Consider the following 24,529-nt stretch of genomic DNA (forward strand, 5'->3'; position numbering starts at 1 on the left):
TATGTAGGTTTTTTGTGTAAATGACTGGACATGGTGATATTGCGAGTGACTAGAAAGTGGAAGCTTTGGTGTGAGTAGGGAGAGGTCTGGGGCTCGGTCTGCATGTCTGTTTGTAAGAGAGAGAACTTGGATCCATTAGAAATTGCTGCATTCTTCAGCAGCAAGCCCTGTGGTATGCCAGCACATTCCCCACTGCTGAGCTGGAGAATCCACCCGGAAAGCAGGAGTAGGAACTTTTCCTCAATACCCACCACCCCTTACTTCCAATATCTACTACTCAGCCTTTCTTAACATCATTCTCCTTAAGTAACCCCCACTAGATCCTTTCTCAAGACTGCGTTTTATACAGATTATTTCCCTGGACACCGAAATTTTTGTGAATCCATATGTGTTGTTTTCTGTCCAGGATTTAATTTTTTCATGTGTCTGTGGTTTAAAAAGTTACTCTAGGACTTTTCACTCAAACATTTCTGTCTCCTCCCATCTTTTGTCTCTTCCATTGTTTCGTTTTTAGCCCTGTTGGTAGGTCCTTTCCTAGTTAAGTCCTGTTCTTTTTATTGTTGGTAAGCTCTCTCTTGTTTGTTGTCCTCTTGGTTGGTTAAGGAAACATGGCGAACAAGACTACGTGTTGGATCAACAGCAGCTATAGCAAGCTGTCAGAAATGGGACAAAGTGAACCAGTCTTGTGTTTGTTTTGCTAACAGGAGAAGCACAGGATGGAGTTTAGAGGCCAAACTCGCAGATAAAGTCTTTAACAATGTGAGGCTTGTAGGATTTTTCTTAAACTAGATGCATTCCCTAGCCTAATTGCTTACACATCAGCTGTATCTGTGTTATCATTCCATCCTAAATGTAATCCTAATTTTAATTTAAAACCTCACTCTTTTTATTACAGAAATCATCAGACACCCACCAACTCATACACAATGTTCTTTTCCTCCCTTTCCTCACCGTTAATGCACAAATTCAAAGCTGGTGTCATTGTAAGGATGATTGGGATTTTGTGTCCCTTTACTAACCACTAATATAGGCTTATCTGTTGTGCTAGCTGCCTCGTTGTGGCTTTGTATGCTGTTGACCCATCTATATTTAGAATGAGTGGAATCATGTGCCTTCGTGTGTGTGTGTGTGTGTTCGTGCTCATTGGGGGAGTGTTTGAACATAACCAATGTGTAACAAATGAGCTAAATCAATCACATTGTTTCCATCACTGTTGCCTGTGTCTTGTGATCAAAGTTGGTTGTGAAGAGGACACACTGTGTCCAGCCTAGGGTCAGAGTTAAACTCCCCTTTCCAGGAGAGCCAGTTTTATTGGTATTAATTGAGCTGACTTCCTGTAGTTGTTTTTGCTATCCTGGCTGTTTGAAGTGTTATTTTCTTTTCTTTTAGAGCAGAAAAACTGTGCATCTCAAAGTAATGAGCCAATACTACCTTCCTATTTGTCAGTGATTAGAATCCTGTAGTGAACTACTCAGTCACTGGGCTGAAACTTGTAGTGCAGATGTTCAGTTTTATACCTTTAATTTGGACAAACTGAACCGAAGCTATGTTAGCAGCATAATGCGGTTGTTTCTGTCCTGGATGCAGTTTTCCGCTTTACCATTTATCTCGTCCATTTGTGCGATAAAAATAAATGCCCATATCCATTCTCTAAACTGTCACTATTTTCCTTCTCTGACACGCAAACTAAAATCAGCTGATTGTAGTGCGAGTGCAAGAACTGATAAGCGGGATTGATAGGCAGGCAGACTAACAATTCCAAGGAATTGGACTACTGGGAATCGGTTTTCTACAAGAACTGGTTCTTAATTCCCATCCCTATTGAATAGGCTGACATGCATTTATCTAAAGAAGAAACGAATACATCTTGAGTGGGATAAGTGGTTAATTAATTTGATTAATTATTAACAAATAAATGTCATAGCAATAAAACCCATTCTGATTCTGATTCTGATTCATGTTTCATTGGTTAAAATGTGCAATTTAAATAGACTGAAATCTCTCTAAAAGGCCAGTCTGTATTTAAAATGTCTACAAGAGACTGCTCTGCTTTTCCACAAAGATTTTTTTTTTTCTTGTGTTACTGTGGGGTTTTCCAGGGCTGTGGCTGTGTTGAGAAACATGTTCATGTCTTATTTTGTGAAAAGGGGCTTTAAGTTTCTGAAGTGGATACATTTGCTCACAGAATTGGAGTTGAACAGTCTTCTCAGAACAAGAGAGAACTTGTTGCATTCAGATTTGTGCTGTAGCTGGACAGTGTTGTATTGATAGACTTTGCTGAGGGAGATGTTTGGGGAAAAAAGAGTCACACCCCTTACTCCAAACTGCTTTATTTTTTATGCAGGTTCCAGCCTTTCGATTTGCTGGTTATTGTTCGTTTACCATTCTTTAAATATGGTGGAACAGCCACATTAAAACATGAAGACAGCCAAATGTCTTCATGTTCCGCCATATTTAAAAAAAACACTAGCAGGTAGGGCTGCTCAATTAATCGAATTTTAATCACGATTACGATTTGGGCTTTCAACGATCATTAAAAATGACCGAGCCGATTATTAGCCCCTCCCTCATTTATCCGCGACACCTTAAAGGCCAGTCCGTGAAAATATTGTCGGGCATAAACCGGTCCGTGGCGCAAAAAAGGTTGGAGACCGCTGATTAAGAGGACCCGAGGGAAGCTCGGAAAGCTAAGCAGAAGTTATTTGGAGAGGAGAGTGACTGCCGCTGGTTGAAAAGAGAGGTAAAAAAAACTTCAGTGGTTTTGCACACTATTTTATATTATTTTTTTAAAGTCATTGTTAACCCTTTAAAGCCGGTCAGAGCAGCACGCTCCGTGTTGTGTAACTATTTTTAAATCCCTGTAGAACCGGAACCGTGTAAGCTAGCGCAATAATTTGTTTTGCATATGAAACCGGAGGAATTGTACTTACATCTGATGCCATCAGCTTGTCCTCGGTCACGGTTTCCTTCCACATAAAGCTTTGCAAATATTGCATTAAAAGCTCTTGCAGGAACAAAAACACAATATTCCAGAAACACGCTTTGCCGATCTGATCAGCTGTTCGTAACACTTCCCACAGTGAAAAAGACGTCAGCGCGAACTGTCGCATGTCCGCCATTTCCTGCCTGAAACCGGAAGTGACGTCATTTTCGCGGAAATTTGTAGTTTTTTACTTGTAGGCCTTAAAAGCCTATACTGGTCATGTTTGACCTTTCTGAATAGTTTCTGGGAGCTTAGAACTCAAATTGCACTGCTGGAAATAGTTTATTTTGATGCACCTGCTGTTTTCGTTGCAAATTTGCATCATAGGATTGTTTTTTCGTTTTTCCTGCAGTATATAAAAATTGGTGTATCTCCAAAATAAAACTATGAAGACACTCAAAATAAATTTCCTGTTGTTGTAAACTATTTTTTGCAACTTTTTTGTATTTAAAGTTTTGAGGGATAAACCTCTTAAATTTCTCCAAGTAGAAATATATGTAAAAAACAAAAAACAAAAACGATTTTCAATTTTTTTGTAGTTTATTGCACTTTTTTGCAATTAATGTAGTTACTATGGACTTAATGCATACATATTATTAAACTATGGGCTATAACAGTTGCATAGCAAATTGAAATGCTCCCACAAACGGCACTACAACATGTAAAAAAAATAATATAAGCTCTGGCGGACTTGGTTCTATAGTAGGTCTTAAAGGGTTAAATAAATATCATCAAATAATCGCGATCTCAATTTCAGTGAAAATAATCATGATTAGCATTTTTGCCATAATCGAGCAGCCCTACTAGCAGGATCACCAAGAACTTCACGTACTATATTGTGAATGGGAACAACTTCTTTGTGGCATGATTACTAACGATTTTTATGTAATAACAAGAATGTGATTGCAGGCTAATAAATAAAAACTGGTGTTGCGTATGTAGACTGTGCTCTTGTTACAGTGATCTCCTGTTTTTCCTTTCTGTGTATCTGTTGTACCTCCTGTGCCAGCACAGTGTCTGTGTTGTGGGAGAAAGGTGGGCAGTTTGATATGAGGTTGACAGTGGAGAAATTATACTATGAAACAGGGCTGTGTTGAAAGCAGCACCTTTGTCTTGTTGCCAGAGAGGGTGTCAGAGGGCAGTGCCAGGGCAGGGATGGCACACAGAGTTCACATTGTTCACATCTGGGAAATGCTGTGTCAGCCTCTCTCCCTCTGAGCTTTCCCTGTGTGTTTGTGTCTGACTTTCTTTTTCAGCATTTCTTCGCAATGATTCATCATCTCCCAGCATGCCCACGACTGTGCCTACTAGTATAGGAGCAAAGCTAACATACCTATGTCTCATTTAAAATGACACAATGCGCTTCTATCATTTTGTTTTGTGTTGTTTTTATTGGTTGTCTCATTCTGATTGTCTCACGCCTCTCACATTTTTATTTTGGCTACACACACACACACACACACAGTAGGTTGTTATTCATGGAGCTCCCTTGCATCTATTTACAGAAACAGGTGTCTGAGGTGTGTTTGTAGAGGTGAAGAAGTTCGTCATAGTTCCAGTGAAGCTCTCAGTGACTCTATAATGACTCATGTGGTGAGAGAGCGTGGATTCACTGTGGGAGGAACTGACCTCTTGACCTTTTAACCTTGGAGTAATTGCCCAGTAAGCTTGAAGTGGGATCCTGATTTCATGGTGTTAAGTTTTCCAAGCTTTGCTCAGTGTTTGTCTCCTTCTTTAGCCATGGAACACAAAAACACACACACACACACACACACACACACACACACACACACACACACACACACACACACACACACACACACCAAGCTTCTGGCTAGTGAATCGATCTGACAGTATGTATGTGTTAGTGGCATCCATTCATTGCTGATGTAAAACTCATTCTAGGTGTAGTCATCTGCATTGGAAGCGGGTTCATATAGTTATATCAACATTCTTCCAAACATTTGAATGATGTAAAATCTTCTTCTTTATATACAGATGTTTTTCAGTGTTTTGTTTTGTCTTTATATTGTAGTTTGTGGGAGAACAGGAAGCTTTTTGTGTTGTGAAGGGATGCATGGTAAAAGAAGCATGTACATCATTTTTAATCTCAAACAAAATTACTCTAACAATGTAGTATTTTTGATTTGTCTTTGACATGTTTGTTTGACACATTTTACTTGCTGGTGGTTAGTATTGCTTAGTCAGGCCTTGTTATGGACTCGTTATGTAAATTTTGATGGTTCTCTTAGTCTGCCCAAGTCAGTTCAAATATTTGACAAAAGATTACATTTATGTAATGATTACTTTTTAAGCTAGCTATGCACCACTACTTCTGTAAGTTTAACCAAAGTATTCAGGATTTCTGCTTTACATCTTAATGTTTTCCAGTCATTTGGATATAACTGAGTTTTAATCATGGAACAATTCCTGTTCCCAGATGGAGTAAGGCTTGTCTCATTCATAGGAATGAAAAATTACATCATCCTTGGAGCAGAGTGGAGTAACTCCAAGGCTCCCTTCACACACCTCACTCTCATTCCTTCCATCTATCCCCCCACCCCATCCCAAGTTTCTGCCTCCCTCTTATCCTACCTCCTCCCCCTTAGCTGTCTTACTCGAAGTGTAGGCTGTCTGTTTCTAGACAGTTTGGTCTGGTGCAGTATTTATTTCCATTCATGGCATCCATTCACATTAGCTGATCTCCTTACTAAAGGCATCTGAAACCCAGATCACTAAATCAAGCACTTGTGAGTGAGTGGGGCCAGCTTTGCTCAGATGCAAAGAGAGAGTGTGGGTGGGGTTGGTCTGATGAGTGGAACAGAAAAATCTGAAGAGTCATTCATTTTTGATAGATTAGAATACTGATGGTGATCTACCAAAACATTAGGTAATTCACACACAGCAGTTCTCCTGCTGTTGAAAACATTGTATTAATTTTTAGAATAAAGAGTGATAGTGCACTCGGCTTCAAAACTTGAAAGGACATATAGTAGTGGTGCAATGGATCACGGTTGATCCGTAATCCGAACCGATCCCACTCCACGGTTCGGCACGCACGTGATCTGAAGATTCGAAAAAGAAGGGAGAAAAAAAAGTATGCGTATGGTGCGCGTGGTGGGTCTGTCAAGCGATAGTTATGGCCAGCGCTAGCGGTCCAAGTGGAGGAGCAGAGGAGTTTGTGGTATTTAAGCAGCCCTTTGCTCCCCAATCCGACCGGGCTAAAGCTATTACAAAAGCTATTGGGGTGTTTAGCTTTAAGTTGTGGCTGAACTGTCCCAGGCATCTTCTGTTGCCCTAACTACTACAAATGGGTGGACCTCCAGGGCAACGGAAAGCTACGTGACCGTGACAGCTCATTATATCACAGCAGAATACGATATAATGAGCGGTATATATTATTGTAGGGTCTACCTTACAATATAAAGCGCCTTGAGGCGACTGTTGTTGTGATTTGGCGCTTTATAAATAAAATTGAATTGAGTGGTAGATACAAAGACTGTACTGGCCTATATTGTACCATAATTTTTTTTTTTAATAATTGCGTGGAATGAGTCTTGAGTTGAATGTTTTTAACAGGCAAAAAATACTTCAATAAGTAAATGTTAAATTTTTGTCTTTTTATTCTTTTTTTTTGCTGATCCAAAAATTGATCCGATCTGTGACCTAAAACCGTGATCCAATCCGAACCGTGAAATTTTTGATCCGTTGCACCACTAACGTATAGGGTGCCCGGGATAGGAGAATATGGAAAAGAGAGAGCACTGGCTTACCTACATTTATTACATGACAAAAAGACCAACACACTAGGGCTGGGCGATATGGCCTAAAATTCATATCACGATATAATTTCAAGCATGTGCGGTAACGATATATATCACGATACAGTATATTCTTTTCTTCTGTATAACGTATTTTCCACACTATAAGGCACACTTAAAATCCTTTAATTTTCTCAAAAATTGAGAGTGTGCCTTATGTATGAATTCTGGTTGTGCTTACTGACCTCGAACAGATTTCTGCATGCAGAAATCTGTTAAAAAATGTTTTAGTACAACTTTGGTAAGCCGCACTGCTTGATTGATTGTCAGAGCATTACGGCTGCCTTGGTGAAAAGCTTCGGAGTAATCTGGGTCCAAAACTCCATCCAATTCAGGTCCCAAAGTCAAATGAACACTAAGAGTTAAAAACGATCTAAATTCTTTCGTCTTTAATTAAATCATCAGCTTTGCTGCTTTATCGGGTGTAACAATTAAGTTTTACATCCATGCATCCATGAAAACAGAATTTATTAAATTTAACGGAGTTAGAAGTAAACAGGAAGTTAGCTCGCTAGTTTACACCTAAACATTTCATACCATGTTCTGACTGAGAGATTTTTGAAACGAATTAAAACGTACAGCTCTGCTACCACTTCCAACATAAATGAAGACAGAAAACTAAACACCAGTGCCGTTTGTAGGGTTACTGAAGTTCAACTACCTGGTGTATATAATGTTGTGCTACGTGATTGCTAGCGACACAGCTATAGTAGCATAACATTAGCACAGTGAAGCTGGAGGATGAACAGCAATTTTTTTTCCACTCGATAAAAGTTAACATGAGGGATTCTGTTGGTTAGGGACAAATGCAATCGCATAGCAGGATGCTATACACGGGCCAAACTTCAGTCAGGAGAACAACTGAGATTATTAATCCACAATACAAGGTTAGTTATTAATATACTGCAACAACATGGGAATAGAGCAGCTGCGAGAGAATTCAGCATTAATGAATCAATGTTACGGAAGTGGAGGAAGCGCAGTTTTTGGCTTTCCCCATATTTCAACAGTGCTTCATCTCTTTGCTATGACTGTCGCCCACCATAATTTGCAGATGATAATGGTTTTAGCCGCTGCGATGCTTTCAACCAAAACAGGCGCAGCTTGATGACTTCAAATCTCTATTGTTGGCCAAATTTATATCGTTTCTATCGTATATCGTTTATCGCCCACCCCTACAACACAAGAGAGAGCTTTTATTTGTTCTGTGTATATTTTTCTATGTTCCTGTTTCTAGTAGTTTTGATATGCTGCTGGTTGTTACGATTTTGTTAAATTATGACAGTGTATTATGATGGTGATTATGCCCTCTGGCACTGGAGTCTCACCTGGGTTTTATGTTTTGATTGTCATTTGTCTTAAACTACACTGATGTTGGCTTATTGCGGAAACATATCTGTCTTTTAGCCTTTTTTTTGTACTTGAAGTCTTTATTTGTTTTTAACATATAACCAAACAAAATAACAACAAAAAACAAACAAAACCAAAAAAAAAAAGACTGCTTCCAATCCCATGGTTAATTCACCTTTGCATTTTGGGTATATTTTTAATAGTTACTAACATTCAGTACTCAAAAAAAAAAAGGGACAATAAAATCAAATTCTTAAGTTATTCCTTTACTGAGTGCCTAAACAAACATACAACACAGCAAGCATAAAATTTAACAAAACATAATTACCCTGACAAAATAAAATCCATCAATCTCAGCCAAAAACACATGCCCATGATTTGTCAGAACCCTCCATATTATCATTAATCCTAGCCAAGAACTTTTCATATGAAACCATTTTCAGCATATTTTCTTCTCACCTATTATATTCTGGAGGAACCCCTACCTTTATAACCACAAAAGGTAGGGGCCGATCCGCTAATAAGCACAGTCTTGGTGACAAGGGTATTGTCAAACCAATCCACCTTTCTATTTTGTCCAATACTTTTTGCCAAAAGGGATAAACTTTCCCACATTCCCAAATAGCATGCATAAATGTCCCTGGATCTGAGCTACATTTCCAGCATATATTATTGGGACTGATTCCCCATTCTATAAAGTTTAAAGGAGTTAAGTACCATCTGTGTATTAATTTGTACTGAGTAAATTTACCTCTGGCCTCTCTCATATATTTATTGGAGAATGACAAAATTCTACACCAATCTTCTTTAGAAATTACACAACTCAAATCTCTCTGCCATATAATCCTCAAGTTTTCACATATCCCCTTTTTTTTTAGATTGTTAAACAGCTGCTCTATGTGCTGTTCTGGACAATTATAAAAATCCCACCACCGTATTTGTGCTTTGAGTAAATTTTCCTTTGGTAATACAATCCCTTATTTGTAAATATTTCCAAAAATTATTTTCTCTTATCAAACCATATTTTTGTGTTAATTCAGCGAATGACATAAACACTCCCCCTGAGTAAAGATCACTTATCCTGTGTATGCCTTTGACTTTGGATTCCTTCCGGTACACTGTTTTTTTTTTTTTTCCTAATTTGTACAGCAGTGTTGTGAGGTATAAGGTTGTCTTAAATGAGATGCTCCACACACCTTGTGCACCTCTACCCAGACAGCCTTAGAATGCCTGAGCACTAGGCTATCATGAAAGTCTTGTCCATTAATAGCTGAGCCCTGTGAGAGAACATCCAAGGGTGTAAAAGGGCTCACTAGTTCCTGTTCGATTTTAATCCAGCTCAGCTCAGTCTGATCCTGTCCAGTGTTTTCCCAGTCTTGACATTTCAAATGCTAAATTATACAACTTCACATTTGGAAGGGCCATTCCCCCAGTGTCTTTAGAAGCCCACATTTACTTTATATTCACTCTTGGCTTCTTGTTATTCCATAAAAAATCTTTAATTAGCTTTTCAAATTGATTAAATATGTGTAAAGGAATTCTTACAGGTAACATCATGGAAACATAATTGAACTGTGGGGCCACCATCATTTTAATCACATTAATTTTACCCAATAATGTAAGATTCAATTTACCCCATTTATCCAGATTTGTTTTTATCTTTAGGAGGAGAGGTTCGATATTTGAAAGCATAATATCCTCTAATTTTGGGTTTAATATTCCTAAATACTTCATACCTTGAGGTAAATACTTAAAATTGAATGGAGTAATGTATCTAGAATGACATGATGCTGATAGTGGCATGCCTTCTGATTTGTACCAGTTTATCTTATAACCTGACAACCTTGAAAATGACTCAACTCATGTGTGTAGCACTGGTAGAGACTCAATGGGATCCGTTAATACTGCTAAGATGTCATTAGCATATAGAAATAACTTGTGCTCCATACTCCCTGCGTGAACACCTCTGATATCCCTGTTAGCTTGAATAGCTAAGGACAGTGGTTCCAGAAATATTGTGAAGAGCAGCGGGGACAAAGAACACCCCTGCTGGGTCCCGTGAGTGAGATGGAAAAACTCTGACACCAATCCAATTTGTCAAAACTGCTGCCCTTGGGCTTGAATATACAGTTTGACCCAGTTACAAAATCATAGGCCCAAACCCAAACTTTGCATGGGTTGGCATAAGGAAGCCCCATTCTACCCGGCCAAAAGCCTTCTCGGCATCAAGAGAGAAGGCCGCAACAGGGGCTAGACTAGATTTGCTTTTGTGCATGAGATAAAGAAGTGATGATATCTGGTAATATTTGATCTAAGCGGAAGGCCAAAACCTTTGTCAAAATTTTGCAATCGACTCCTAAAAGGCTTACTGGCCGGTAATTTGCTGGGTCTGATATATCCCTATCCTTGGTAGGAATAAGGGAGATTAGTGCATCGTTAAATGTACTCTGTAAGGAGCCTATTTCTAGTGCCTCAAGATCAATTTTATGCAAGACTGGAGCTAAAATATCAATATATTTCTTATAATACTCAATCGGGAAGCCATCCAAACTTGGCGATTTCCCATTTTTCATTGATGAGATTGCAGCTCTGACCTCTTCTTCATTTATAGGCGCATCCAGTCTTGTTTTTTGTTCGTCAGAAAGAGTAGATAATTGTGGACCTGAAAAAAATGTCTTCACCTCCTCCTCATTAAGTGCACCAGCAGAAGTATACAAATCTTGATAAAATGATTTGAAAATTAAATTTATTTATTTTGATGAGGAGATTTATTTCACTTGGCTGTCTTTCTTAACTTAAATAATATATCTATGATTATCTTGCTGCTTCAATTGCCTCGCTAATAGTCTACCATTCTTTTTACCACCTTCATAAAATTTTGGTTTAAGCCTAAATACGGCATATTCCACCTTTTTGTTATAAGTGTCATTCAGCTGGTATTTTAATTTACAGATAGTCTGGTATTTATCATTTGAGTATTGTCTTGTTAAATCCTTCTCCATTTCATGCATTTCTTTATCTAAAGTTTTTTCCCGTTCTAAATCACTTTTCTTAACTTTTGTCGCATATGTAATTATCTTTCTTCTTATGTATGCTTTAGACGCTTCCCAAACTGTGGCTACTTTGTGTGGAACCCATATTGATTTTGAAGAAAATTTTAAGATCTTTTGTTAATTCCTCACTAAAACTTTTGTTTTGCAACAACATCCTTTTTGTTCTGTGTTTAAATCAATTTACAACTCTACCGTGGTGTGATCACTAATCGCAATGGCACCAATCTCACAATCTACAACTGAATCTACCAAAGATTTTGATATTAAGGCGAAATCTATCCTTGAATACATTTTATGACAATTGGAGTAAAATGTATATTTCCTTGAACTAGGATTAACTAACCTCCAAATGTCTACTAGGCAAAGATCCTCCGTCAGCAATTGAATAGCCTGTCTGTCCCTGGGTGTAGACCTACCCCTGGGTTTGCTTTTATCAATTATCCCATCCATCACCTGGTTGATATCTCCGGCCAATATTACCTGCCCCTCACGATCACCTATTATCTTGTTAATTCTGTGAAGAAGAGGAAAAAAATAAAAAAAATAATCTGGTTTATTCTTTATTAGGTGCATAGATATTACACAAAACCATTCAAACCCCATTGATTAAAGCTTCCAAGCATATAGTGTGCCCTTCTTTATCATTATATTTTTTTCAACAACACAAAGCTTAATTTTAAATTAATAAGGTTCAAAACACCATTTTGTTTACTTGAGTATGAATTATGAAAAATGGAGCCCACCCAGTCTCTTTTAAACTTTTTTGCCTCTTCTTCTCCAGCAATGTGGGATTCCTGAATAAACGCTATATCTGTATGTTTATGTCAGAACCTTCCTCCTTTAATTGGGCCCCCACATCTTTTTATGTTCCACGATATTATTTTAGTATACCTGCTCATCTCTTTCTAATAAAAAATGGGGGAAGGACACTCCCTGTGCACTTTACAACACAACACAAATATATACATAGGCACTCAATATTACAAAACCCATCTGGTACCATCAAACTAGCTGTCTTAAAAAAGACAAACCTGAACAAAACAAACACCCTTTGCATAACAACCCAGAACAACGTTGCTAAGCAACCCCTCCCTCCCATTCTACCCAACCCTAACTAACTTTAACTTGAGTCACTAAACTTTCCTTGGTCCGTGAGACACGTTAACTGTCCCCGACAGCAGCACAGCTGCCGCAGCCCCGTTCTACCCATTGTTTATTTGTTACCTTAGTTTTTGTTTTTTTTTAATTCACACACATTTCTCCAATTTGTTACATTATGCTCTGCACTCCTAAGTCGACTCCTGCAGAAATTTCTCAGCCTCCTTTCCGTCTTTGAATATTTTCTTTTGTCACGTAAAAATAAGTGTTGCAGGATACACCAGCCTATGCTTCACTTGTAGCTCTCGGAGACGCTTCTTCACCGGGTTGAATGCTTTCCTCTTCTCCGCCAGCTCTCTTGTAACATCTTCAAAGAAGGAAAGCTTGGCGCCTTGCCAGTCGATTCCACGCTTCTCTCTGGCCACCCGTAGTACTTTCTCCGTGGCAGATGAACGTAGAAAGCGGACATGTATGGCCCTGGGAGGCTCGTTAGATTCTGGCATTGGTACAGGGGAACAATGCGCACATTCAATTTCAAATTCACTTCCATAAAGCTCAAGTGTTTTGGCCAGAAACTCTGTTACATTTTTATCCCCTTTCCCGGGTTCCTCCACACCTCCTTTAAGTCCAATAATCTGTACATTGTTTCTCCTACTACGGTTTTCAAGGTCCTCCACTCTTGACCACAACACCTCCAACCTTTTCTCAGATTTGTCCACTGTTGCCTCAGTAAGCATGCTGGCATCTTCCATGTCTAATATACGGTGTTCCGCCTCTCCTAACCTCAATTTTATCTCCTCCACTGAATCTTTTAGTTCTTTAGTCGCTTCTTTAATAGTGGTGACATCTTTAGCTACGACCTGAAGAGTAGCATTCATTTTCTTAATTTTGTCCTTTTAGCTCTCGCTCCCCGTACCTTCCTCCGCTGCTGCTGGAGAGGCGGCATCAGATACAGGTGTGTTTTCGGGCGGCTCCGGAACGAGGCTAATGCTAGCTTGCTTCTTCCTCGTGGTATCTCCTTTGGAAAAAGTTTGCTTTGTTATTACCTGCCTTTTTTTCAAAGGCTGTAATCCTTGAAAAACTTCAAAGTCGACAAGGGGTGTCCACTTTATGACTACAACTGAAGTGTACGTTTCCAAATTCAGAACATTAATCAACAGGCTTTAGGAGCAGACATCTTCCTCGGCGGTCCCACGTGACTCCTGTCTTTTAGCCTTCTTAATAGATATAGGGACAGTTCTTTTTTTTTTTTTTTTTTTTTTTTTTTTTTTTTTTTTTCCTTTCAGAGAGTGGCCTATTTGTTTTCTATTGTAGAAATTGTGTTTCTGTGGCGACTACAGGTCACTGAGGGGTTGCAGAGGTGGGATTTCCTCTGTCAACAATTGATTGCAGGATTGGAAAGTCTAAAGAACTTTTGACCATTGTGTTGGGAGAAATTTTTGCCACCTACAGAACTCTGTTAATTTGAGTTTGGCAACAGAGCACAGATTTAGTTTTCAGAACAAATCTTAGATGAAAAGATGTCTGTCCAAATTAAAGGTATAAACTGAACAGTTGTCTCTCCTGCATATTTGCTGTTACTGTTAACTTGAAATGTGAAGGTCCCGACAGTGACCTTATATTTGGTGTCTCTTTTTTGGATGCTCTGCCTTAAATCCTACTAAATGTCTCATTATCAGGTAAAAATGAAAGGTTATAGATTATGAGAGAATTTTTATAAACCTGCTCTCTAAATAACAACAAGGAAGTCTAAAAGCAAACTAAATCGTCAAAATACATACCAGCCTGGAGTAAATGTGTGTATTCACCTGGTCATCTTTCATTAGGAGATTGTGGCGTGGGTGTGGTCTCTGGCCGGCTGCAGAGGAGGGGTGGCGCAGTGAGCTCCTGGGGCGGCGCAGAGGCGGGGTGAACAGGTGTGCTGGGATGTGAATGTGATTGTGACTCTTTATATGTTCACAGTGACAGTTGGAGAAAGGAGAGCGGACGTGATAGCGGAGCGGGAGTGTCTGTGTCCCATTGCAAGCCACAGTATTTTTACTGTTCAAATAAAGAACTGCTGTCACCACGTCTGTGTCTTGTATGTTTGTAAAGGGTCCAACTTCACAGAGATGTAAACATGAGCCTTGTTTAGGGGGCTTCAGGGTTTACGGGTCTTCCATCTGCCCAGTCAGAGCTGCATCTGTCCACTTGACAGGGCAGAGAGAGCTGTACATCACCACAGTAAGACCTTGGGATGTCTTTGAACAGGAGGATAAGCTGATGATTTTTTTTTTCTTCTTCTTCTGTTCCCCCCCCCCCCCCCCCCCCCCCCCCCCCACACCTCATGTGTGGGATTTCAAAGTAAGACATGTTTTGTTAAGAATTACTACTGTGGACGGATCATACAGACGTGTCTCACAAGCCGGAAGTGAAGCCGGCCTTCTTAGTGCCTCGTGTCTCTATTTGTGTGGCTGTCGGAGTTGTTGCCCTGACCTGTTTGTATCTATAGCCCTGGTCCAAGATTATAGGAATGGACCTCTTATGGCCTACTGACTGGGACAACAATAGAGCTCCATGACCTCCACGTTATGTCCAAAACTGTATGGCCTCCGTTAGCAATCTACAGACCTGGGTGTTTTTAGAAGGAACAAAATAGAACGATGATGGTGCGGGGTGCAGGGTCTGACATCATCTTGGTGTCTTCTATTTTCAGTCATACATGTGTTCACTAATTCATCTGTCTATCTATAAATTACATTCCCCTCTGATGCTCCTTTAGATATCATAAAACAAATCTTACTTTAAGCTAGAGATGGCATGATACCACTTTTTTATGTCCGATACCGATATCATAAATTTGGATATCTGCCGATACCGATATGAATCCGATATAGTGTTTTTTTTGTTTTTGTTTTTTTTTTATAAATCAATAAAATATTTTTTTAATATCTTGCTGCATTTTATATAAGTTTATACTCAAGTTTAAATAAATAACAACACTAAAGCTATTCTGTTATACCTGTATGTTTTTAAAAAAAAAAAAAAAATACACTGCACCCAAAATATTTCATAGTTCAGCAACACTGATCAATCTAATAAACTTAAACCTACTCCATCCTCCCTATTCTGGTATTTTAAAGAGTACTTAGCAGAAATATTAAGCAACCCAACTAATAGGGTTGCAAACTCCCAGCAAAAAAAAAAAATAGGGAACCACCCTCCACCTCATGATGCTTAATCGATGTAATCAAATGTAATTTGATGCAGGGGGGGGAATGCACAGAAATAAATTATTTTTCAAGAATAATTAAATAGATTCAACATCTTTCTTCAACAGAATTGCAGAATTCACAGATGGTACTTTCCCAAAGGAAAAAGTACTATAGCTTACTAGGGTATATTAGACTTAACAGTTACTATATACAGTAATGGACTTCTATATATTTTACATCAGATTAAAACTTTGGGTGTAAGAGTCAGATAATTATTTATTAAACGCTAGACATTTTAAATGAGAATAAGAAAGAAAAGTATGTCTTTGTGCCCCCTTTTCCCTGTTCATGCCTTATCGGCCCCCCTGGCTAAACTTTGCTAGATCCGCCCCTGCACAGTTACCAGCCGTCAGCTACGTAGAAAAAGATCCTCGAGTAGAAAGTAATATTAAATAAATTCTAACAACAGCTTATCAAGCTTAATAGTGCTGCTGTTGTTCAGCCGCTGGTTTCCTCTTTCTGGTGAGAAGTGGGCCAAAAACAAAGAAGAGAGATGGACTCGCGACAGAAAAGCCGATCCGCTGATCATTAAGCAGTTTCACGATTGAAGTAGCAGCAGGAGAGGGAGGGAGAGAGAGGCAGTCACTCCACATGTCTGTTGTTAAGCTTAACGTGGGAATGCTTTACAGACATTCAGAGATGAACTTACACACTTGCTTTACTTCTCTCTGGGATAAGTTCCTCGGAGATGAAATGCTGGTGAGGCTACAAATACACACAGCCGCTCTATCACGTGATGCATACTGCTGCGACGTGCTACAGCTATGAGCCGAGTTATGCCGTGTAGCAAGTTTTGTGAGGTGCTTTTTTTTTTTTTTTTTTTTTTATATATTTAATGGATCGGATTACATTTTTTATTTCTGGCCGATATCCGATCCAGTAATTTGGGTCAGTATCGGATCGATACGTAATATCGGATCGTCCATCTCTACTTTAAGCACTGTTTAAACTGGTGTGTGTGTGTGTGTGTGTGTGTGTGTGTGTGTAATTTTTTTTTTTTTTTTTTATTAATTAATTTTCTCCATTTTGTCCTGCAGGTATAATTAGCCAATGGCAGAGTGAGCCCAAGGAACGTGTCATCTCTCTCGTCCTTACCCATCTTCCGCTGCTCAAACCGGGAAACGTTGAAGCTAAGGGAGAATACATGCGCTTGCTGCCTCGCATCCTGGCCCACACGATCGAGCACGGCCATCACCTGGAGGAGTCTCGGCAGCTCCTTTCCTACGCCCTCATCCACCCCGCCACCTCCCCTGAAGACCGCGCTGCTCTGGCACTCTGGCTCAACCACCTGGAGGAGAGAGAGAGAGACTCATTGGAAAGGCCTCCTCCTGCCGGGCCTCACCATCACCACCAGTCTACACCTCCTTCGACCCTGACCTCATCTGGATCTTGCTCTTCTACCAACACCTCTTCATCAGGCATTCCCTACTTGCATCACCACCAACGTTATGGCTCAGATGACCGCCTCAATGGGTGGCAGAGCTCCAGGGATTCAGGAATAGGTGGAGGCTGGCATCAGCATGGCTGCGAAAATGGACACCTCCCTCTCTACCCATCATCCTCTGTGCCTGCAACCATCAATACTGTTGGAATTGGCGGGGGCAGTAACGCGAGTAAGTGAAAACCTGTCCTGTCTTTCCTGTTTCTTTCATAGGAGCCACAGACTGGTGCATTTAATGATGTAATAAATATTGTAATACAGTGGGTTACATTTCTGCAACATCCTGTAAAATCTTTGCTAATTTCAGATTTCAACTGATAACTTATTATTCATTTCCTTGTAATCTGTCAGGTAATTATTAAAATTATAGATGTTCATATTAAATACAGCAATAGTTTAAAATTATGAGATCAGCTTATATTCCTATGAGCCAAACGCTCAGGTTTGAAGCTTGTCTAAACCCTCTATTTAAATCAGAGAGAGTAGTTTCGTAAGGGCCCACTAAAGAAATTGCACAAAAAGCACAAAAGCATCTATAACAAAGCACAAAAAAGGCAGGCCACATTTAAAAACAGTGTTTTTAAATACTTGTTTCATTATAAATAAATTAAACAAATGTATAAGAAACACTCTACACTGAACGTAAACAAGTACTGAGCAAATAGTCACAGCAGTTAATACACCCTGACCAGACCGAGTACACTCTGAAGAACCCACACAGCAACTACAGAGGCTGAGTGTTGGCTGGAAGACAACACATAGGGAGGGCTGGGCTGTTGGAATTGAACATAACTATGGTCAGAGCAGGATATTTCCAGACAAGAATGCAAGAGCTCTGTTTTTTTCTTTTTCTTTTTTCTTTTCTTTTTTTTTCCTGGGAGATGAAAGAAACAGCTGAAGGTTTATAAATAAAGGCACATTTAAAGCTCTGCTTGCTGCTCCAAGAAAGATCCTCTTGTATGTTAGACTGCTAACAGCTTGGGTCCCAAACAAGATCATAGGATTTCACAACTGATAAAACTAGAGTTACCCCAGCTACCAGTACAGGATTGGTGACAACAGAGAGCATAGGTATATTTTCTTGTGTGTGTTTGGTTTTTTTTTGTTTGTTTTTTTAATATAAATGTAAAATGAATAGAAGCATTGGACACACTCAAAGCAAATTGGTATTTATGTGTTGGCATTTAGAGTTATAGAATGATCACGGGGAGGTTGTTCTGGCATCAGAAAAAGTCAGTGTTTGGCTTAGGTATTTAATTTGAGTTATTAAAAATTATTTTTACATTGTTGGTCAACATGTGGTTATGTCTTCATCTGGTCACATTAAGGGCTATAGGAGTATCATGGTCCAACCACATCAACCTGTGTTCTACTGAGAGAACACCCTGATGACACCCCACCCATACTCTAAGCTTTAGTCCAAACCACAGCAGCACATACCACCCATCCTTTCCCTTGTAAGGCAGCCTTTGTGGCAGACTGTATTTAGGGAAAATGGCTAATATTTAGGGAGTGGAACTTGAAATGTTAGCTGGGCACCTATTTTAAACGGAGCCCATGAAGTCCTATACATAGCGCCAACAGTAAGAGCACCACATATAGGAGGAGGAGAGAGAGCCTGGACTATCGATGGCAGTTTACCCTGCCAGACAGGCGACACAAAAAAGTTGTTTGCTCTTCTCCACCTTTTCATTCTCTTCATCCACTTCAACAGTCTCAGGAAAATGTGTGATCCTAGAACTGTTTTGAGATGAAAGTATTGCTATTTTAGTAGTAATGGTAACCTTGGTTTGACCCCGTAAGAGTAGACTTCACTTACTAAGATGAAGAAATGAAGAGGAAAGGCTTTTCAAGCAAATGGATATCTTGGTCGATGGATTTACTTAAGTTATTTACACAGTGGAAAAATATTTCCTCAGGTCATTGAACAGGCATTGTTTAGTATGTTGCTTGGAGGTTGAAACTTCAGATATTAAATCTAAATAACTACTTATGTCACAGATGAGCTGTAGTTTATAGTGAGCAGGAAATTCTGATTTTGAGTACTCTGATAAAACAAGATGATTATGATTAATGTAAGCCCTAAAGAGGCATGTTGTGTGCTACTTTTTTTTTTTTTTTTTTTTTTTTTTTTTTTTTTTTTGCCAACTATGGAATTTTTGAAGGCTCTATATAGAGGATAAATTTACACACTGAGAATGTACACTTGCATAAAATCCCAGGCAGAAAATGCAGTGCATGTATTAAACAGGCACAACATCATTTGAGACGCAGCACAAAGGGGAGATAAACCTGAGAGTCGTATGTATTTTCTGTTTTGCAAATGCAGCCGCATTCTTCCAATAGCACAAAAAACACTTCATTTTACTTTAATGTCTGAACTACTTTGTTTGGTCGCTTATTTCTTTGTTGTAACAATGCTTCTTGGCAATAACTGGTGTCATATTTGTAAGGAAAATGCATTTGGCGATTGAGTGGAGTACATGGGTTGTGCCAATGGAAAAACTTGCCAAATCTTCTCTGCCACTGCCAAACAGCTTATTCAGCTATTGACTGTTGGTTTGAGATTCTGGAATCCCAGGTGCTGATAAACAGGTGTCCAATTAGTCTCTGATAAGCAGCACCTGTGAGCTTCGACCTTGCTACAGTGGAAAATTGGTGTCTGCTCCAGGCATGCCAAATTTGACTGATCTGGGTAGGGTGTGCCATAGGGGAACTTCAAGCTGATGTTCTGTAAAACAAAGATGCAGCACGATTTGAAGTGAGAGCTAGTACCGTTTCCCAATTGAAGTTCCATATAACAGGAAATGTTGGAGACAGGCTGCAAATTGGGCGTCCCAAGATGATGGCAGTCATCTACAGATTTGCAGTTAGGATGATATGGCCGATGGGTCTCTACCCAGATAATCCAGAACAGACTACACACAGCCCGTCTCATAGGGTGGTCGGGAGGCCTGCTATGACAGCCAGCCTGCGGAAGGATCATTATTGGGGTGGCTGTAGCTCAGGAGGTAGAGCAGGTCACCTACTGATTGGAAGGTTGGTGGTTTGATCCCTGGATCCTCTAGTCTGCATGCCAAGTATCCTTGGGCAAGAGACTAACCCCAAGTTGCTCTCTGATTCATCCATCGGAGTGTGAATGTGTGTGAATGTCGTTAGAAAAGCACTCAGTTTAGAGTCAGTGCTTGTGAGATTGGGTGTGTGTGGCATGTTGTATAGAGCGCTTTGAGTACTCCAAGAGAGTAGAAAAGCGGTCAATCAGTCCATCTGTCACTGTCGGACCCGTTAGCGCTGATGTCGGCAACATGTGCACCTTAACATGTCAAGGAATATTATGTTCATCTATGAGTACAAATTCTGCCTAAGACAATTGGAACTAAGAAGCAAAGCTTAGAAAAGAAGCTGTTGCTCAGCATGAGGAGGAGGTGCCATGGGGTTGTGGCTGTTCATGGTTCTTCCACATTATACTGAAGCACCTGGTTGCTACATGAATAAACTCTTAAATTGCTTCATTTCTTCAGACTTCAATCATCCATTCGAATAAACGACACCAAAGAAGGGTCAATAGCACAATAAACTGTTTGACAGTGGAAGAGTTAACAATTATCTGCATTAACTGTTCAGGATCTGCAGCTATTTTTGTACACAGTCCCCCATTTTTAGAAGCTAAGACATAATTGGGCAATTGACTGACCGAGGAGTTTCATGTTGTTGGTCTTTTATTTGGTAGCTATTTACTGGAACTCTCAATATGAGGTCCAAAGAGATGTTGATGCAAGTGAAGGTGGCCATTAATAGGCTGAAAAACCAAAATAAACCAATCAGAGACAGCAAAAAGTTTGAGTTGCCCAATCAGTAATCTGATACATTGATTTAAAAAAAAGAATGCACACACGAGCTCAGCAGCATCAAAACATAAACATTTAAAATGTTAGTTTGCCTAATTAATTTGAGGCACTGTGTACAAAAATAGCTGTAATTCCTAAACAGTTCATTAATTTTTTATTTTTATTTTTTTATTTAAAAAGCAAACAAAGAACAAAACAAACAAACCCTTGGATCCAACCTTAAGGTCTGGGCTCAAGTCACATATTGATTCAAGTCAACTGTGGTGGTGTACACAGTCATTGTCATTGTCCAAATACATATGGATTAGAAGCCTATAGATCGCCAAAATGTAAAGAAAATGACTTCATGTTCAGTGTTCTTGAACACAGGAGTGCGTGAACTATATAATGTTCCCAGTCAGTCTGAGTGACTAGTGGTGTTGTTGGTTTACAGTCCTTACAAGTGGAGGTGGCAGCCAACAGCACAGTCCCTTAAAGCGCTCAGTGTCCCTCACACCCCCCATGAGTGGCCCCAACAACCAGCTTCTGGGTCACGCATGGCTTTCCCAGGAAGATCTTCGGACTGCTAGAGGCCCAGCCCCAGACCACGCACCTCTCTCTCCACAAAGCAGCATCGCCTCCTCTGGCAGTGGAGGCAGTGAGCATCTGGAGGATGCTGGTTTAGGAGGAGGTTCAGGTCTGCATCGCAGTTCCTTTCATGAAGAGGGCAGTGGCATGAGGGGTGAGTAAGAAAGAGACCTGTTCAATATTCGTGACCTACTGGATTATGGCAAACATTGGAGTGAGGTGGCTGACTCGCAGTCGAAATGCGCATAGATGGATAACAGTTTCAAGGGAATAAGGAGAACTCCCGAAATAGCAATGCCAACTCTGGGACAGAGTCACTAGATATTGGATTTTAAGATAACTTTATAGATTTAATTTCCAAGAATCAAGAGACAAATTAAGATGTCGGAACTAACCACTGATTTTGAAGTCCACACTTGCTTTCACAAAAATGAAACATGAAAACAATTTATCAGTGAGGTTAAATGGGTAATGACAGGCTCCCCTATTTAGATCAAAAGTACTCTCCTAGGTTGACTGATTTGGTGGGAATGAGTATTGAGACAGACTAGGTTCAATACTATAGTCAGCCGAGCTTTCAGACATTTACTACTACCGGTAATTGGATGTGATTCAGGTGGAGGAGCAGGTTGTCCACTAATCAGTCCCACTATATTACAATATTAAAGTGTCTTTGGCAAAGAAACTTTCTTTATTTACATCACTTATTTTCTTTTGGTTCCTCCATCACTGATATGGACCACTTCTATGAGGAAACTTATGACTATCTGCTGTTTGTGCTTTACAAGCATTCAGTAAAAGGGCGTGGCAAGTTGTTAATTCAGTCGTGCAGTTTGTGAGAGGAAGCAGAGGTCAGAACTAATGACCTTATTGACCTTACTCTGAGGCGATCAGTGTCTGCACAGCATGAAACCCTTTCTGGTCGTCTGGGTCTTTTTTTTTTTTCTTTTTTTTTTGAAATGCAGTCATTCAGATAAATAGGAATGCAGTTCTGACAGTTTTCATTGATAGTTCTAAGAGAACAAACTGTCATTTGTAAAATCTGTTTTAGAGGGTTTTGTTTTTCAGTTGTCTGTTGTTGTTGCTGTCATAGTCTAACAATGAAATACTGCATTACAGACTTGGTTTTGGACTCTTTTATCACATTATTCATGATTCAGCTAAATCGAAAAGTGCCAGTGATCAAATGCTCTCAAAGACCATCAAACTTTGTGTAATCACAAGCCACATCACACCAGGCAGAGTAGGTGGAGATTGAGGGTGGGTTTTCGGTGTGCCTTTTTGGTCTCTGAACTTCTGCAAATCAGTCCTCAAAACAGGCAAAAAGTATTGCATATTTTAGAAAAGAAAAAAAGCTAAGCCAGCAGCCCTTATTATTCTACGTTAGTACAAAGATGTGTCAGCAATAAGCTTAACATCCTCTGTAGTTTGACCCATTTGTTTGGTCGTCTGCAGCAGTAATTATGTGATATGTCTTTGTCCCTCAGATGTTCCTGCTTGGCTGAAGAGTCTCCGTCTCCATAAGTACGCCGCTCTCTTCTCCACAATGACCTACGATGAGATGATGGCACTGACTGAAGAGCAACTAGAAGCACAGGTAAACACATGTGCACCCACGTACTTGTAGACAAAGTGAGCTGATGTAGTAATAATTTCTACAATTAGTATAGCTTTTATTCTGGACAAATTTTATACAGATACCAACTTTATATTTGCACAGTAATTCAGAAATTGCTATTTGTATGCAAGGCAATAAGTCTGTGTTTAAAAACAAACAAACAAACAAAAAAACAAATAGTAGATGAGCATGTACCTCTGGGACATAGGGCCCAGAATTGCAAAAAGAGAAACATGTTAATATCCTGGACTACAAAATCAGTGTAGTCTACGTCAGATCTACTCAAGTTGAAACCTGATAATGTTGTATTAAATGGTACAAGACATTTAGTTCTTGATGCTTGTGTGTAAGGACATGGATAGGCTATTCTGAAACAGCGGATGTAGCTAAAATTAACACAACTCCGTCCACTGGGAAGTTGCGTACTTCCTCCAGGTGCTGCTAATTCGTTTTTAGGCTGAACCTAATGAAGTGCACATTTTCACTGAGATGTTGTGAACAAAATGTCCAAGAGGAGTCATCATCAACAAAAATTTCCAATCTCCAAATGAAAGGCTAATGTAGTCTAAACCAACAGAGCGTTTTAAGTAATGAGAATCTGTCCTAAAAAGACAGGCCTAACTCATGTTTATTTAAAAAATAAGCACAAAACCTCTTTCCATTTGGAAAAAACTTATCACACTGTGTTTGTAAGAGAGCTATCATTGCATTAGGCCTGTATTGTCAATGAGAAGAGATGTTTGATGCCAAACTGTTTCCTCCAACAGAAAGTCACTAAAGGAGCACGGCACAAGATTGTTATCAGCATTCAGAAGCTCAAAGAGAGGCAGAACCTACTCCGGAGCCTGGAAAAGGTCAGAAGGACTACATGTTGCATCCAGTCCACCTCAAAGCTTGTTTGTGGTGTTGGTGTTATGTATCTGAGATGACAGCTAAGGGAACACCTAATCCAGGAAAGAGACTTTTGGGCTCCTAATTTAAACCCGTCTGCCTCCCCCACCCCTGCACTCTTTCATTCAGCCTTCAGAGCAAGACAATGACGCTCAAGGGCACGCCACAACTTCTTGAGGCAGCTAAATTCAGGCTTAACCTTTCCATTAATGATTTCATCAATGACGAATCATTTTAAAAGCATGTTACTGTACATTTGAAGAGCTTGGGAAACAAGACACCTGCTGCTCGGTATTTTGAGTTCACACAGACTTGTCTACTGCTTTGAAGTGTGTAGTGTGGGAGGTAGGCTGATATGACGTGTGTGGACATAAGTGAAGGAAATTAAGCTGTATTTTTCCCTTTTTTGTACAATTTTGAACAATTTGTTGTGTGATGATATGGTGGAGTAAAGCATACTTATCAGAGAATAAAGTCACACTCCCTCTATCTGTGTTGTAATCTGAGCTTCTGTGTTTTGAAGCCAGAAACGCCTTGCGTGCGTGTTGTTGCATGTGAGTCCTTCTGTTTGAAACGGTTGGCTAATTATCATAAAAAGAAGAGAG

General features: G+C 39.6%; 1 protein-coding gene across 3 annotated transcripts in view; it reads left to right on the top strand.

The window, feature by feature from the left end:
- samd4a (sterile alpha motif domain containing 4A) overlaps positions 1-24,529 on the top strand; it is a 74,791-nt gene that overhangs the window by 20,318 nt on the left and 29,944 nt on the right. For 2 of the 3 annotated variants that reach the window (XM_014412533.4, XM_014412534.4), the window contains exons 3-6: positions 16,597-17,172; positions 21,282-21,569; positions 22,903-23,012; positions 23,801-23,887. In XM_014412533.4, the coding sequence (XP_014268019.1) occupies positions 16,597-17,172; positions 21,282-21,569; positions 22,903-23,012; positions 23,801-23,887 (1,061 nt within the window). The remainder of the gene's footprint in view (positions 1-16,596; positions 17,173-21,281; positions 21,570-22,902; positions 23,013-23,800; positions 23,888-24,529) is intronic. The other variant, XM_014412535.4, reaches the window with a different exon arrangement.

Source organism: Maylandia zebra, linkage group LG1, assembly GCF_041146795.1.
Source record: "Maylandia zebra isolate NMK-2024a linkage group LG1, Mzebra_GT3a, whole genome shotgun sequence".
NCBI lineage: Eukaryota > Metazoa > Chordata > Actinopteri > Cichliformes > Cichlidae > Maylandia > Maylandia zebra.